General features: G+C 42.1%; 1 protein-coding gene across 9 annotated transcripts in view; it reads left to right on the top strand.

The window, feature by feature from the left end:
* The window catches only part of RHBDD1 (rhomboid domain containing 1), a 278,394-nt gene that overhangs the window by 129,374 nt on the left and 132,079 nt on the right, over nucleotides 1-16,941 (top strand). For all 9 annotated transcript variants that reach the window (XM_029615059.1, XM_029615052.1, XM_029615057.1 and 6 more), the window contains one exon: nucleotides 15,290-15,378. In XM_029615059.1, the coding sequence (XP_029470919.1) occupies nucleotides 15,290-15,378 (89 nt within the window). The remainder of the gene's footprint in view (nucleotides 1-15,289; nucleotides 15,379-16,941) is intronic.

Here is a 16,941-nt window from a genome sequence, read left to right as displayed (position 1 = left end):
TTCCAGCTGTATAAAATCACCATTGAGTCACTCTAGAGGCATTATATTTAGTTTAATGGGCTCCTAGTGTATAGTTACATTGATTTTTTTTTCTATAGGAAGCCAGAAGAGATGCATAAATCTGTTCTTTATCTCCCTCTAGTGACAGTTGTGGGTCCTGGAATTTCATACAGATGGGCCTTGGAACTTGCATTACCAGAATTAGACCTAACAAAATCATTTTTCCTAAAACCATTTTATTTTCTTACTGTGGTAAGGGAACAGGTGGCGAATCTGACACATAGTGTTCTGGTAAGCTGAATATTTTTGTATTGCCACTGCTAAGTTTAACACGTTCGGGAAGCACCTTTGACTGAAGATTTATACTTTCATAAATTATTTTCTATGGATATTTTTCTTTTCCTGAAGTTGCAAGAAATGTATATCTATCAACAAAATATGCATTATATCATAATTGTACTAGTATACTGACTTGCAGGCTTTGAACCCAACTTTCAAAACTGTCTGCAGTATACAATTTTCATGTATTGGAGTGCCTATGGAGATTTATGCTAGTATTTTATAAACTGTGTGACAGGAGACACACAGTTAATAAAGTACGATGTATTTCTGCTCCAGAAGTATGCGTCTATGTTTCAGTATATACGTGTATTTATAATGCAGGAGAATATATCCTTTCTCTATTCATGTAAAAAAAATTTAAGGATACATTTCAAACAACTCCACACGCCCCCCATATACATGCGTATATGGCCACACATAGATCTACTACAGTATTTTATAACTGTGCGTATCATGTTCATGCAGATAATTAAATAAAAGAAAATAGAAAAATGTACAGTCTCACTTTATATGATTATTCGAGGAAATGGAACACATGGGATCTTAAAATATGACCTTCATGTAAGTGTAGGACTAACAATTCATCTGTGTTCCAAATATCCACTAGAATTTATAATAATTGGTCTTTAAATATCTAATTGATTCCCATATTTCTCTCTATATATTTTTTTAAGCATTTTTTTTCTTTATGCACTTAAGAACATTTTAAATCCCATGAAACTGCACTTATCTTTGTGCCTGATATTCTGGGACAGCAATGTATTGTGTGCATCAATATGCCAGTATTCTTAATTGTCTATGGTTTTAAGTGCATAAAGAAAAAAATGCTTAAAAAGTGTCAGTCCTACATTTATATGACGGGCATATTTTAAGATCCCATATGTTCCATTTCCTTGAGTAATCATATAAAGTGAGATTATATATTTTTCTGTTGTAGTGAAGATTCTTATGCTTTCTTGGATTGACTTGTTTTATGATTATAACATACGAACATAAAAAATTACCATACTGGGTCAGATCAAGGGTTAATCAAGTCCAGCATCCTGTTTCCAACAGTGGCCAATCCAGGTTACAATTACCTGGCAAGTACCCAAAACATTAAGTAGATCCTATGCTTCTAATGCCAGTAATAGCAGAGGCTATTCCCTAAGTCAACTTGATTAATAGCAGTTAATAGACTTCTCCAAAAACTTATCCAAACCTTTTTTTTAAACCCAGTTACAGTAACTGCCCTAACCACATCCTCTAGCAACAAATGCCAGAGCTTAATTGTGCGTAAAATGAAAAAGAATTTTCTCCAATTAGTTTTAAATGTGCTACTTGCTAATTTCATGGAATGCCCCCTAGTCCTTCTATTAACCGAAAGAGTAAATAACATATTCACACCTACCTGTTCTAGACCTCTCATGATTTTATAGACCTCTATCATATACCCCTCAGCCATCTCTTCTCCAAGCTGAACAGCCCCTTCTTTAGCCTTTCCTCATAGGTGATCTATTCCATCCCCTTTATTATTTTGGTAGCCCTTCTTTGTACCTCGCCGGTGCAACTATATCTTTTTTGAGATGAAGGACCAGAATTTTACACATTACGCAAAGTGTGGTCTCACCATGGAGCGATACAGAGGCATTAAGACATTTTCCATTTTATTCACCATTCCCTTCCTAATTCCTAACATTCTGTTTGCCATTTTGACTGCCACAGCTCACTGAGCAATAATTTCAATGTGTTATCCACTATGACGGCCTAGATCTTTTTCCTGGGTGGTAGCTCCTAATATGGAACCTAACATTGTGTAACTACAGCATAAGTTATTTTTCACTATATACATCACCTTGCACTTGTCCGCATTTATTTCATCTGCTGTTTGGATGCCCAATCCTCCAGTCTTGTAAGATCCTCCTGCAATTTATCACAATCTGCTTGTGATTTAACTACTGTGAATAATTTTGTATCATCTGCAAATGTGATTACTTCACTCGTCTTATTCCTTTCCAGATCACTTATAAATATATTGAAAAGCACCGGTCCAAGTACAGATCCCTGAGGCACTCCATTGTTTACCCTTTTCCACTGAGAAAATTGACTATTTAATCCTACTGTGCACTGAAGTTGTTGTGTCGAAGGTGGACCCTTGGGCCGAGGTGGGGTTGACCCAACCCGTAGGCGAGGACCTACGTGTCCCCACCGTCGGCAGGTGGAGTGGGCTGATAGGCAGAGGCTGCTGGACCTTCACCTATACCAGCCCTCATTCCCCACGGGTTGAGCCTTTGGGTGCCGGGGCCGGCAGGACTTAGGTGGGCCTCGAGGTTGGATATCTGAGAAGGTTGGTTCGGACCAGAGACAGCAGACGATAGGTGGCGTCGTCCTACTCTGGACTGGGGAAGGTACTGAAACTCGAGCTCCAATGGAACAGAGGCTGACTGAGGGCTCTCGAGCAAAGGTAGGCCGAAGCCTAATAAGTCCACATCCAGGGAGTAGGCTAGGAGAGGCATCAATGACAGGCTTGGATCAGGGCTGGCGGCAAAGTGGAAGTCATGGCAAGCAATGCTGAGATCTGATTATGGAGAAGTCAATAGCATTCGTCAATTGAAGCAATGGTCGAGGTCTGGAGATAAGCAGTAGTGTAGTCGGGCGTAGCAGAGGTCTGGGTCTGGAGATAGGCAGTAGCGTAGTCAGGCGTAGCAGAGCTCAGGGTCTGGAGATAGGCAGTAGCGTAGTCAGGCAAAGCGCAGTCGAAATCCGTGCCGTCAGTCGAAAGCACAGGCAGGGCAGGAACGAAGAGAACAGAAACCAGGAACAACGAGGGTTGGAAGAAGAAAGTAGAGACGAATCTCTCACAGCAATGAGTTCTCGAATCACAAGGAGACCTGTTGCAAAGGCAACGCTATGAAGCGAGGCCTGAGCTTAAATACACTGAAGAGTTTGACGTCATCATCCGGGGCCACGGCCAGGTTCCCGCCTTGGGCCCTTCATAAGGATCAGTGATGCATGCACGCCTAGGGAGGGGCGCGGCGCGGTTAGTGGCGTCTCTCCACGGGCCATGCGGAGAGGCCCAACAAACAATGGCATCTTGATCTGAAACGCTGGGACTGTGGCAGAGCTGGAGGCACCGAGGGCGGCCCGAGGTTGGAGCTGGCAGCCTACCGCCGCTAGCGAGGAGGAACCAGAAAATGGAGTCTGTGTAAAAAGGTGAGGGAGCCGCGCTGTGGGTCTGCCGCAGACGGCACATGTAACAGAAGTCAGACTCACTGGTCTATAATTGCCTGGATAAACCCTGGACTCTTTTTTTGAAAGATATGGGTTACATTGGCCACCCTCCAGTCTTCGGGCATGGTGGATGATCGCAATGATAGTTTACAAATTACTAGTAACAGATCTGCAATTTCATATTTGAGTTCTTTCAGAATTCAGAGGTTATACCATCTGATCTAGGTGATTTGCCTTATTACATCTTCCAGCTCCACAGTGATTTATATTTATTTATTTATTTATTTAAAGTTTTTCTATACCGGCATTCGTGATACAATCACATCATGCCAGTTTACAGATAACAGGGGGTGTAAAAAACAGAAACATTGAACAAGTGCATAGAAACCGTAAAAATTACATTAAAAGGGTTTATCTAACTGGGAAAGGAAAGAGAGTTAGATGAACTGGGCAATAATGGGATTAATTATTTACTTTATATTGTAGTGTCTCATTGGCTTGTTACTGTACTTCAGTTCGGATCTGGGAAGGCTTGTTTAAACAGCCAAGTCTTAAGCCTTTTTCTGAAGGTTAGTAGGCAAGGCTCTTGTCTCAGATCCGAAGGAATAGAGTTCCATATCGAGGGTCCGGCTGAGGAGAAAGCCCAATCTCTAAAAGTTAGATGGTGTGTGGATTTGGTTTGGGGAACGATTAGTGATCCTCTGTAAGCTTCTCTGATGGGTCTGGTGAAGGAATGTCGTCTAAGAGGGATTTGTAGATCGAGTGGAGCATGGTGTTGGATTGCTTTATAGATGGTGGTGATGGACTTGTGAATAACTCTGAAGTGTATTGGCAGCCAGTGAAGGTTTTTGAGGATGGGGGAGATGTGATCTCTTCTCCTGGTGTTTGTCAGTAATCTCGCAGCCGAGTTTTGGAGCATTTGAAGAGGTTTAATGGAAGCGGAAGGGAGCCCAAGTATGATAGAGTTACAGTAGTCTATCTTAGAGAAGATTACTGCTTGAAGGACCGTTCTGAAGTCTCGCCCATGAAGGAGAGGTTTTATTCTTTTCAGGATCTGAAGTTTATAAAAGCCGTCTTTTGTCGTTTGTTTGATGAAGGATTTTAAGTTGAGATGGTTGTCAATTATTACTCCTAAGTCCCTTGTTTGAGTAGTGGGTATGTTGGTTGGTGGATGTAGAGAGAGGTTACTGTTTTCTAGAGAGATGAGAAGGAGTTCGTTTTTAGCTGTGTTTAATATCAAATTTAAACTAGCGAGAAGGAGATTGATCTCTTGGAGGCAGTCTTCCCAAAATTCCAGTGTTTTAATGATGGATTCTTTAATGGGGATCAGGATTTGCACATCGTCGGCGTATAGGAAGTGTGTTAGTTTCAAGTGGGTTAGGAGTTGGCATAGTGGGAGAAGGTATATGTTGAAAAGCGTGGGGGATAGGGAGGAACCCTGTGGAACTCCTAAGGGTGAGGTGTAGCGGGGGGATTCTTTATTGTAGATTTTAACCTTGTAGCTTCTGTTGATGAGGTATGTTTTGAACCAGGAAAGTGCAGTTCCTGTTATTCCTATGTCTGATAATTGGTTGAGGAGGATGGAGTGGTTAACAGTGTCAAATGCAGCGGAGAGATCTAGGAGAATAAGTAGGAAGGATTTGCCTTTGTCAAGCCCCATGATGATGTGGTCTGTCAGGGATATTAGAAGGGTTTCCGTGCTTAATGTTTTACGGAATCCGTATTGTGAGGTGTACAGTATTTTGTGATCTTCGATATAGTTGGAGAGTTGCATGTTGATGAGCTTTTCCATGATTTTGGCTATAAATGGAAGATTGGAGATCGGGCGGTAGTTGTTGGGATCCTTTGGGTCTAGATTAGGTTTCTTTAGGAGCGGTTTGAGAGAGGCTAATTTAAGGTTGTCTGGAAAGAGACCCCATGATAATGAACAGTTAATGATGTCAGCCAGAGTTTTGGAGATGGTGTCTGGTATTAGCAGGAGAAACTTTGTTGGGATTTGGTCGAGGGGATGGGAGGAAGATTTCATTTTCTTTAGTAACAAATGGATCTCAGAGGCAGAGGTGGGTTTGAATGATTCGAAGGAAATTCCTTTGTTTAGTATCTGAAATGAATTAGTAGGAGAGGTGGTGCTAGGGGGCAATCGCTTTAGAAGGTTGGAGATTTTGTCTTGGAAGAATAGAGCCAGTTCGTTAGCTTTAGATTGTGCTTCATCATTGGGAATATCTGGTGCATTGATTTGTGTCAGGTTGGATACGTAAGCGAAAAGAGCTTTCGCGTCGAAGACAAGGTCGTGGATCTTGTGGGCATTGTAGTCCCTTTTGGATCTTAAGGTGGAGTTCCTGTAGTTATGGAGGGCTAGTTTGTAGGCGGATAGAGTGTTGGGGCAGGGGGCCTTATGCTATTTATTTTCTTTCTGCCTTAGGTTCTGTTTGAGTTTGTGAAGTTCGTTGGTGAACCACGGTTGTCTTTTTGAGGAATTGGGGTTTAGTTTTTTTGTTGAGAGCGGCCATAGTTTATTAGCTACTGCCTCCGTGATGTTGCTCCAGGAAAGGACAGCTGAGTTAGGGTCAGAGAGGACTATGTGTGGGAGTTCTTAAGCGAGCTGGATGTTGAGGTCATCGGACGAGCAAGTTCTTCTGTAGGGAAATGAGGATTGTGAAGGGAGAGATTTCCTGGTTTCTGACAGGGTGAAGGTGGCGGTGATTAATGAGTGATCTGACAATGGGACCTGAGTACATGTAAGGGGGGAAGCGTATTTGATTCCAGAGTTTACGAAGATGAGATCCAGAGTGTGGCCCGTTTTGTGGGTGGGCTTGTTGACGATCTGATTGAGGCCCATGGCTGAGAGGGCAGTGAGAAAAGCCTCACAGTTGGTAGTGAGAGTAGGGTTGTCGACGTGCAAGTTGAACTCTCCTAAAATTAATGCCGGGGATTCCAGGTTCAAGTGTGTTGCAATTATTTCTACGATGGTGGAGGCATCTGATTCAAGAAGGCCCGGTGGGGCGTATACGAGGAGGACTTGAAGTTGGGCTATTTTGAAAAGTCCTGTTTTTAGTTTAGAGTCAGACTTTACTGGGATTTGGGAAAATCTCAGATCTTTTTTAGCTGCCAGCAGAATGCCACCTCCCCTTTTTTTGTGACGAGAAAGGGAGAAGAAGTTGTAGAGATGGGTGGGGAGTTGATTTATTATTGCTATGTCCGTCTGTTTGAGCCAGGTTTCTGTTATGGCACAAATGTTAGAGTCTAGGAGATAGTCATTGAGAATTAGTGATTTTTTGGTGAGGGATTGCGCATTAAATAAAGACAGGGAGAATAGGGTTAGGCCTAGTAATTGGGTAAGAGGTGAGATCGTAATTGGGATGAGGGTCTTGAGGTTGCGGGATCGGTGTAGCATAGTTGCTTTTCCTGTGGTGAAGATATTGTGTTGAAGAATGGGGATCGGAAAGCTCAACGTCATTCTAGACTTGTTGTGCCAGAGAGAAGGTGGTTGAGAATTTGAGTGAGCTGGAAGAGTGCTTGAGGAAGGTTTGATAAATGCAAAAGAGGTTGACTGTTAGATCACGCTGGGTGAATGCTGGGATGGATGACTGCTGGATGGATGAATGACTGCTGGATGGATGACTGCAGGATCATGTTGAGAGAGTGCTGGAGCAGGCGGGGTGAAAGTTGGTAGGGTGAGTGCTGGAGCAGGCTTGAGGAATGCTGGAGTGGATGACTGCTAGTACTGTCTGGGTGTTGGCTATGAGATGATGTTGGCGCCTGAAGGAAGTGCAGATGGTCTGATTGTCTGAACAGGTCTGGAGTAAAAGAGTTGGGGAGAGGATGAGGGATCCGCAGATAAGGTAGAGAGCCCTGGGTCCTGGGGCTCACAAAGGGGTGCACTAAGGGGCAGGACCCTTAGGTCGCGCTCCTTCGGGCGCGTGACGCACCGGGATCGCTGCTGTGATTTAAAGGGCTCCAGACGGCTCCCGATAGGCCGTCTGAGGTGGGGGCGCAGCTAGACTCACCACGCGGTTCTCTTCTCGGTGAATTTTATGGTTCTCCTCCTCTCTCTGAATTCAGGTCAGTCGGTTACAGAAGATTTGCACCTCTCCCTGTTCGCACGGCTCACCCACGAGGTGTGAGCGGGCTCTTGCCCCGAATGGGCTGTGCCGGCCGCGCGAGCCCCAGCGGAAGGGAGTTAGCGAGCTAATGAGGAGGGAGGGTGTCAGGCCAATTTCTATCAGTTTTTCTGAATCATCACCATTGAAAATAGTTTCCTGTACAGGTATCTCCTCAACATCTTCAGTAAACACTGAAGCAAAGAATTCATTCAGTCTTTCCGCTGTGGCCTTATCTACTCTGTGTCCCTTTAACCCCTCGATCATCTAACGGTCCTACTGATTCCCTCACTGGATTCCTGCTTCAGATATATTTTAAAAAAGTTTTTATTATGAGTTTTTGGCTCCAAGGCCAGCTTCTTTTCAAATTCTCTTTTAGCCGTTATCAATGTTTTACATCTAAATTGCCAATGCTTATGCTATTTCCTATTTTTGTAACATTTGGCTACCTGCAAGACAGCCCCACAACTGGCCACATTTGCCCTCTGATGCCCCAGGCCTCACGGAGGCAAGGATGCCACCATGCTATCTTCCCCAAGGCTCCCCTTAGGCGCGCGTTCGCGGTGCATATCTACTCTTAATGGCCCTCAGGAGAAACTTGCAGAGTCGCACCTCGATGATGTCGGTACCAGCTGGGTATTTAAACCCAGGTCATGCTCCCACCTGGCGCCTCAGCATCAGGTCCTCCTGCCTTGTCCTCAGTATATGTTGCTACTTCTCTGTGCTTTGTTGTCCTGCTGTGCCTCCTTGTCTTGTTCCGGCCTCTCTGTTGCCTTGCTTTCTCTGCTCTGCCTCGCCTTGGTCCCCTGTGTCCATCCTGCCTTGTCCTGTCTTTCTTGGCCTGATTGCTGGCACTGACCTCTGCTATGGATTCTGATTCTCCCTTCCCTGCCACCTGGTACTGACCTTTGCTTCGGATCTGACTACTCTCTGCCTATCCCAACCTTGGCCTAGACCTGGACATCTCATACTTGCTGGCAGCCCTGACCTCAGTCTGTATCCTGATTTCATTTGAACACTCCTCCCGGGATTTTTGCCTAAGCCCTTCCGGACCCTGGAACCCAAGGGCTCAACCTGTGGGGAACGGGGCTGGTATAGGTGAAACTCCTGCTCAAGTCCCAGTAGAGTGAGTCCACCAGCTGACTGTGTGCACCTAGTGGTTCGCCTGGTAGGCTGCACCAATCATGCCACAGCCCCCAAGGGCTCACATCCATGACAATTTTCTTCAGTTGGATCCTTTTTCCAATTTTTGAGAGAAGCTCTTTCACCTCACCATGCCAGCAGTTGTTTGACCTTTCTTCCACTTTTTTTAATGCATGGAATACATCTGGACTTGGCTTCTAAGATGGTATTTTTAAATAATGTGCTCTTAGTAAACTAATCCACAGGCTCTTGCCCACGGCAGGCTTCAACCAACATCATCTCTGGAACAAATAAGTTAAGGAATTTTTGAGATAGGGAGATAAAAATGGGAACACAGAGTGTTCTAAGAGATGATGCTGGTTGAAGCCCATTGCGGGCAAGAGCCTATGGATTAGTTTACTAAGGGGTAGATTTTCAAAGCAGCGCGTGGGCGTACATGTGCGCGTGCTACCCAGCATGTGCACATGTACCCCCGATTTTATAACTTGCGCAGGCGCGCGCAAGTTATAAAATCAGGGGTCGGTGCGTGCAAGGGGGTGCATTATTGTGCACCTTGCGCATGACGAGCCGCACTGCCTTCTCCCGTTCCCTTCCCCCTAACCTAACCCCCCCCCCCCCAAATTGTTATCTAAACCTTTGCGCCTGCCAGCAGCCTGCCGGCACGCGATCCTCCAACAGAGCCGCAAATGGCCTCTGTGTTGGAGGCTCTGGCCCCGCCCCTGCCCCGGATTGCCTCGCCCCGGACTGCCCCTTTTTGCAAGCCTCAGGACTTACACGTGTCCCGGGGTTTTACATGCATCGCCAGGCTTTTTAAAATAGGCCTGGCACGCGTAGGGCTTTTAAAATCTGGCCCTAAGAGCACATTTTTCTGATACTATTCCCTTTAGTATTAGGTTTGTTGTTGAATTTGTGCCTCCGTGGTTCAGAATTTTAATACACGAGTTTTGCCATATTCATTATTTGATATTTTTAAATAATGACCATGCCTGATGTAAACTCTTAATCTTTGTAACTGTACCTTTCAGGATTTTTCTAACCATTTTCGTCATTTTATCAGTGTCTCTTTTGAAAGTTCAATGGTAAAGTTGTAGTTTACAGGGACAGAAACTTTAAAACAAACGTGCAGGCACAAATACATGCATCTTTGTGTACGTGAGAGCACATATACAGGAATTTTAAACTGTGTGCACCATTGCATGCCTGTCATTTTAGGCCTAAAAAGAGATTTCTGCAGACTTACACCTCATCAAGAAAAGAAGTAAATATATGCAGCTAAAAGCCCGCCTTGTGGAGTGGTCACCAGATTAAAAATATGGATTTATGCACGTAACTGTTGGGCCCGCTCTGGAACACCTCTGACATGCCTTAACTCCACCCCTTTCCCCCAAGCATTTGGTTGCTCGCAAACGCGCATATTTGTGCATAATTGGGCCATTTTAAAATACGAATCACTCGCGTCTGGCCCAGATACTCATGTATATGGACCTTTTTAATGCAAGCAACTCTTTTAAAATTCACCTCTTAATGTCCTCCCCACCATCATTGCCTCTTGCATCAAGTCCTGCGTTCCACTAAGAATTATGTCTAAAATGGATCCCCCTCTCGTCAGTTCCCGGATCAACTATTCCATGTAACAATCATTTATTTCATCTAAAAACGTTACCTTTTTTTTTTTTTTAATTTTTATTTATATATATGAATTACAATTATAATTATACAGATGTATATCGGTAAATATCTCTTTTACAATTCTATATAGAAACAACTCATCAATATTATGTATACATCCATTATTAAGAAATGTAAGGAAATCTGAGATAATTGGTTATTAAGTAACTAAACGAAGCAGTAATAAGGAATAAACATTTTCTATTACAATTGTCTAACACCTTCATCAAACAAATTTTTCTTTCCAGCTCTGTGTAGAATCTAGGAGTGTGAATCAAGATATATACGCAATTGATCTAGTTGATTAAAAACATATCTCGAATCTTGGTAACTAATATGACACCTACACCGGTATCTTAAGAAGAATTTTGCCTCTCTTTCTAGTACTTCGGCTCTCATAGCTATAAATTTCCTTCGTCTTAATTGAGTAGTATGTGCTAAATCAGGAAAGATCCTGATGCGTTGGCCATAAAAATCGTGATTTTGATATCTAAAATATAACCTCAGTACAGAATCTCGTTCAAGCAAAGAAGAAAATTGAACTATCAAGGTTGCCCTTGGTTCTATATTCATCTCGTATTATTTTTCTAAAAAATCAGTAAGATTAAAATCTGCTTCAACCGGATTCTCTTGCTTTTGATTACCATCTAAATTCTGAGGTTGCGGTAGATAATAAATCCTCGACAATATAGGAATAGCTAACTGAATATTTTAATATATTTTTCAGATAACTTTTGAATAGATCGGTTGGGGAGGCCAAATGTATCTTAGGAAAATTTAACACCCTAAGATTAAATTTCCTAAACTGATTCTCTAATATTTCAAACTTATCCTCTTGCATTTTCTCTGATTTTATTAAGTTGGTCTGTACTTTTTGGATATCTTCTACTTTTTCTAACAAATTAACAGTTTTATCAATTTTTTCTATCTTATTCTGTACCAAAATATTTTTATTTAGAGCTTCCTGTACTGTATCTGTAAGATTATTTATGGATTTCTGCATCATAATCAACATAGTCCCAAGTTCTTCAATTGTAAATTTTTTTGGGGTAATTACTGAGAAGTCCTTAAGAGTCCTTATTTGCTGTTGATTCTCAATTCCTTTCTGCACAGATGCCCCTCCAACTTCATCTGTAAAGGAAGTAAACACATCATTCAATTCCCTGGAACCTTGTTTTTCTAAGTTCTCCGAGATGCTTACTAATCCTTCAGCTTCTCTCTGGGAATCTAACAAAGTGATACTTGGTTTTGTCTTAAAATCTTGGTTACCAGGATCCAGCTCTATCTTTCCAGATGGGGGGTCTGGTATTGCTGGAGCACCGGGACTTAGAGATATTTCACATGTCTGGGAGTTCGGCTCCTGCTCCTGGCCAGAACTACCTGCGACTTCCTCCAGTGTATATGAAGGAGTTCTTTGAAAACAATCCACTGTCCGAGGTTGATTTAGTCGTAAAGTTGGAGTAGAGATTGAGGAAAACTCTTTCACTTTTGCTTTCCTCTTTGTGTGAGGCGTAGCAAAGAAAAAAGGAAAAGACTAAAACAATATAAGGCAATTATATAATTTGTTTTTGAGTTACTCCAGTAGAGATTGTATTTCAAGTTGCCATCCCTAACATAAAGCCCCATCCCTCACCAGCTTGATCTGCCCTATCATTGCGATATAATTTTTATCAGAGTATAGCAATATCCAATTGGTTATCCTCCTGCCACCAGGTCTTTGAGATACCAACTAGGTTTACCTCTTCATTCAGTGCTATACATTCTAACTCTCTCATCTTACATTTTAGACTTCTGGCATTAGCATTCAGGCATTTCAAAGTATGTTTTTTGTTAGTATTAGCAATCTGCTTATCTTTTAACTCAGGTGGTTCTTTACTTATAGGCACATGGGCTACTATTGCTTTTGTTGGACTCTCTCTATTGGGATGTCCTAATTCCTCTACTGCCTACAAACCTTGTACTGCTTTCCCCCATGTTCTAGTTTAAAAGCTGCTCTATCTCCTTTTTGAAGATTAGAGCAGCAGTCTGGTTCCACCCTGGTTAAGATGGAGCCCTTCCTTTCAGAATAGGCTTCCCCTTCCCCAAAATGTTGGCCAGTTTCTAATACAACCTAAGCTTTCTTCCGTGCACCATCGTCTTATTCACGTGTTGAGACTTCAGAGCTTTGTCTGCCTCTGGGGTCCTGCATGTGTAATAGGAAGTATTTCAAAGAATGCTATCATGGAGGTTATTGATTTCAACTTTCTACCTAAGAGCCTATATTTGGCTTCCAGAGCCTCCCTTCCACACCTTCCTATGTCATTGGTGCCCGCATGGGCCATGACAGCAGGCTCCTACCCAGCACTTTCTAAAATCTTATCTCGTGAGATCTGTCGCTTTGCACCAGGTAGGCAAGTTACGAAGAGATCCTCATATCCACTAGCCACCCAGCCATCTACATTCCTAATAATCGAATAACCAACTATGACGGCTGACCTAACCCTTCCCAGCTAGGCACTAGTTCTTGGAGACTCATCCTCAGTGTGAGAGGATAATGCATCATCTAGAGAACAGGACCTTGCTACAGGATCACTTCCTGCTTCATTAGGGTACTGCTCTCCTACCAGATGACCTTATTCCTCCAAAGCAACACAGGGACTGTTGGACTGGAGTTGGGATTTGGCCACTACGTCACTGAAGGTCTCCTCTGTATACTGCTCTGTCTACCTCAGTTCCTCCAGATTGGCCATTCTAGCCTCCAGATTGGACTCATTCTCCTAGAGCCAGGAACTCTTTGTATCAGATACACACATACAACCTCTCATGAACTGGTAGATAATCATACATGTGGCACTCGGTGCAAAAGACTGGAAGGCCCCCATCTCGCTGCTGGACTACTCTCTGCATCTTCATATTGCTGAGTTCCTAGTTCATTTATGTTGCTATGGGAGTGGGGATGTGTAAATCAGAGTTCTTTACATGTTTGTGATCTATTTAAAGTTAATTTGGGAATAATTAATCTAATTTATAAGAGCTAAATCATTCCTTGGTTCTAGATCAATCTCAGATTAATTTTTGATGTGGAAATTACTCTTGCCTACTTATAAAGAGTTTATAAATCAAAGAATTAGCTTAGGGGTGGGTGGGAGTTAAGGTGATTGGGAGGGAAAGAAAGACACTAGAAAAGAAAGTAACTAGCTCCCTGGTCTTTCTAATCTTTTTTTAATCACCCACACACACACTCTAAAAAAAAATCACTTACATTTCCTGGCTTATAGTCAAAGCACCCACACAATTGAAATTAGTTTTCCCCACTATTTCATCTCTTCCTAAACTTTTAAATCCCAAGATTACCCAGCAAGCAATACTTCCTTACTTATCCTTTTCAGCTGCCAGCCAAATCTTCTCCTCTCAATACACCCTCAGTTCTGTAATAATTTTATGTTATCACTATTATGTAAATTTTTCTCTTTTTTTTAAATTTGTAACCACGTTGAAGGTAATTTTCAAAGGGATATCTACAGGGTAAAAATATTGCTTTACTAGCAGAAACTACCCTTTAGAAATCCGCATGAACAATATGCATGTAAAATTATGCACATACACACTGTATTTACCTTTTCTCCAGGGGATGGAGTCTGAACAGGGTTCAGATTTGCGTACATACTTTTTGATTTTAAAATATATATGCATAAATCTTCTCAGCAGAACTATGCAAATCAAATAGATGTAATTCTGTACATGTTGTTTTTAACAGGATATTTTTCAAAGCAAACTTACATGTGTAAGTTGGCTTTAATAATTTGTGTAACTTGGGTGCATAACAGCCTGCAGATGTATGCAACTGTTATAAAATTACCCCTATATGTAGTATTTTGGCAACAAATAAAAATTGTCATGCCAATAAAGTTTTCTGAATCTGGATTTTAGGATTTACATAGTTGAGTAACTCCATCCTGTTTTGTTCCTGATCACTAAGTACTTGCTTTGTTGAGTAACTCCATCCTCTTCTTCCTGGTCACATTTCTTTTGGTTGTAAGGGTGGTTGTTGTTACTATTTGACACCATGGAGAAGTGAGGATTAACATGCAAACACACACAACTACTTATAACTCCAAAACAGTAATCCTGACTAGTGAAGAAGATTCTTAGAAATTTCAGTGAATCTATTATTATTTTGAATGGATAAATGAAATGTTCCAACAGTGGCTGTTTTTGCAGTGTCCTTACAGAATTCAGCTCTTTTTTAATTGGTGGTCTGATCCCAGATGGGTCAGGGTCCAAACAGTTTCATATCCCCAATGGGGTGAGGGTAGTAGGTGTTAATTTTCCATATTGCACTGGTTAAGCCAAAAGGCAAAACATGACTTGTCCTCTAAGGCGAAGAAGCAAACATGAGTTAAAAATCTATTGTATACTGCATACATGTAGGAAATTTTGCTGCATGCAGCAATAAGGCACAGTTTTCTTCCATCCACAAATAATAACATTTATGATGGTGGAAACAGCATTTACTTGGACTTTGTGTAATAGCTGTAAACCAAAGTGCAAGAGGCAGAATTTTTAAGTTTCCCTTTTAGGACAAATATATCTAATTCTATTGCCTCCTTTTAGCCAGAGGTGTTCCCTGTTAACCATTTTGTGATTGCTTTTCATTTTGCCTTTCAATAGAATGGTGGAAAATGTTGCTCTTTGGGCTGTGTGAAGTTCTGAATAAGATCAAAGACATCATGTGGAATGAAGCCAGCAAACTGTGACTAATTGGCATGCATTGGAATAATGAGGGTGTAGAATGCATTTAATCAGCAGCAATGCAAATGCTCATAAAGGATTTCCATTCCTTCTAGGACTTCTTTTGTTGGGCATCTGGCAGGCATTCTGGTTGGACTGATGTACACTCTGGGGCCTCTGAAGATCATCCTGAACACATTTGCAGGTACAGAATGAATGCCTTTGGCATGGCAAAGCCTGCGTACTGTCTGAAATTGCATAATATTGTGGGGGATGATGGCAGAAAAAGACCAATCTGCCCATCCCATTTCCTCTGTCCACACTGTTAAGGATAAAACCCAGCTGCCAGCCACAGAGCACGGCTGCTTGTAAAATATCACTCCCCATCCAGACCAGTTTGTTGTCTTCCTCCATAATACTCTACCATTTTGGGAGGATGAGCATGCAAGATGCCCTGTTTAGTTCATACTCCATATCCCTCACTTCACATGTTAGACCTCAAATCTCTTGCCTGACAAATCTCTTGCCTGACAGTTCAGCTGCCTAGGACCCCAGAATAGCCTGCCAGCAATTAAAGTTACGTTTCTTTCTCCCTCCCCCACCTCACACACACACACACACACACACACACACACACACACACCAACCACCATTTTTAAGTCTGCCACATATTTCAGTCTGATGTTCTAGTTCAGGGGTAGGCAACTATCCAGTACTGGAGAGCAACAAGCAGGTCTGGTTTTCAGGATATCCACAATGAATATATATAAGAGATATTTGCATGCAGTGGAGGTAGTGCATGCAAACATATTCATTGTGGATATCCTGAAAAACCAGACCTGTTTGTGGCACTCAGGACCGGAGTAGCCTACCCCTGTTCTAGTTATTATCCATCATATGCACATGATAATTATAGGCACAGCATCTATGAGAGTGTGTATTATGTAGTTTAGGATATATTTTCAAAAGTTTAGTCAGAACCTATGCATGTGAAATAAGGAGGTATGCACCTAGATTGACTGAATGCACTTAAATGGAATTTCAGCTGACTGAAATTAATTTGGCCACATAAAAACTGCATTTCAAGGGGCAATTAAAAAATGTTATAAATCTATGTGTATTAGGAATGCACTTTCATTGGAAAACGATACAGAAACAATATCAGGTGTTTTGTGTCATTTTCAAAACAAAATTTAATCTTATTTTGTTATTCCATTTTAGTGCACACAAACCATTTAGTGTGCATTTAAACCATTTAACGTGCACTAAATTGGAGAAGGGAAAAAGAATGAAACAAAGTCCCCAATTAAACCAAAAAATCCCTGTACCATTAAAGAGCATTGTGGTAACTTGGGCCATAGCAGCTTGGAATCAGCAAGAGAAATAAGTAGGCAGACTATGGCTGTTCTTTAGGTGCAGTTTATTTACATTGACAAAAACAAAACAATCAGTGCATCTCACCTTAACTTCAGGTAACACACAGTCTTTAAACGTAACAGATCTTGGCATTCGGTAGGTTTCTGCCTGCTCCCTAGAGCCTGGTTAATCCTTCTAGGCTTGAGTATACTCTGGTGAAGGGCTCCTCCCTTCACCTAGGATTCACTGTGGGTCTGGATCTTAAGGAGGACCAAGTGAAACATCTGTGCCCGGCCCTTTAATGTAGTCTGAGGGAGTTTCTTATAGCTCCCTTACATATCCTTCCCAACAGCTCCGCCTTGTCGGGATGAGCGCCTGCCTGTATTAGGGACACCTTTCTAGACAGGACAAC

This window comes from Rhinatrema bivittatum, chromosome 9, assembly GCF_901001135.1.
Source record: "Rhinatrema bivittatum chromosome 9, aRhiBiv1.1, whole genome shotgun sequence".
Classification (NCBI taxonomy): domain Eukaryota; kingdom Metazoa; phylum Chordata; class Amphibia; order Gymnophiona; family Rhinatrematidae; genus Rhinatrema; species Rhinatrema bivittatum.
Note: the sequence above shows the minus strand (reverse complement) of the source record. Positions and strands in the feature narration are given on the sequence as shown.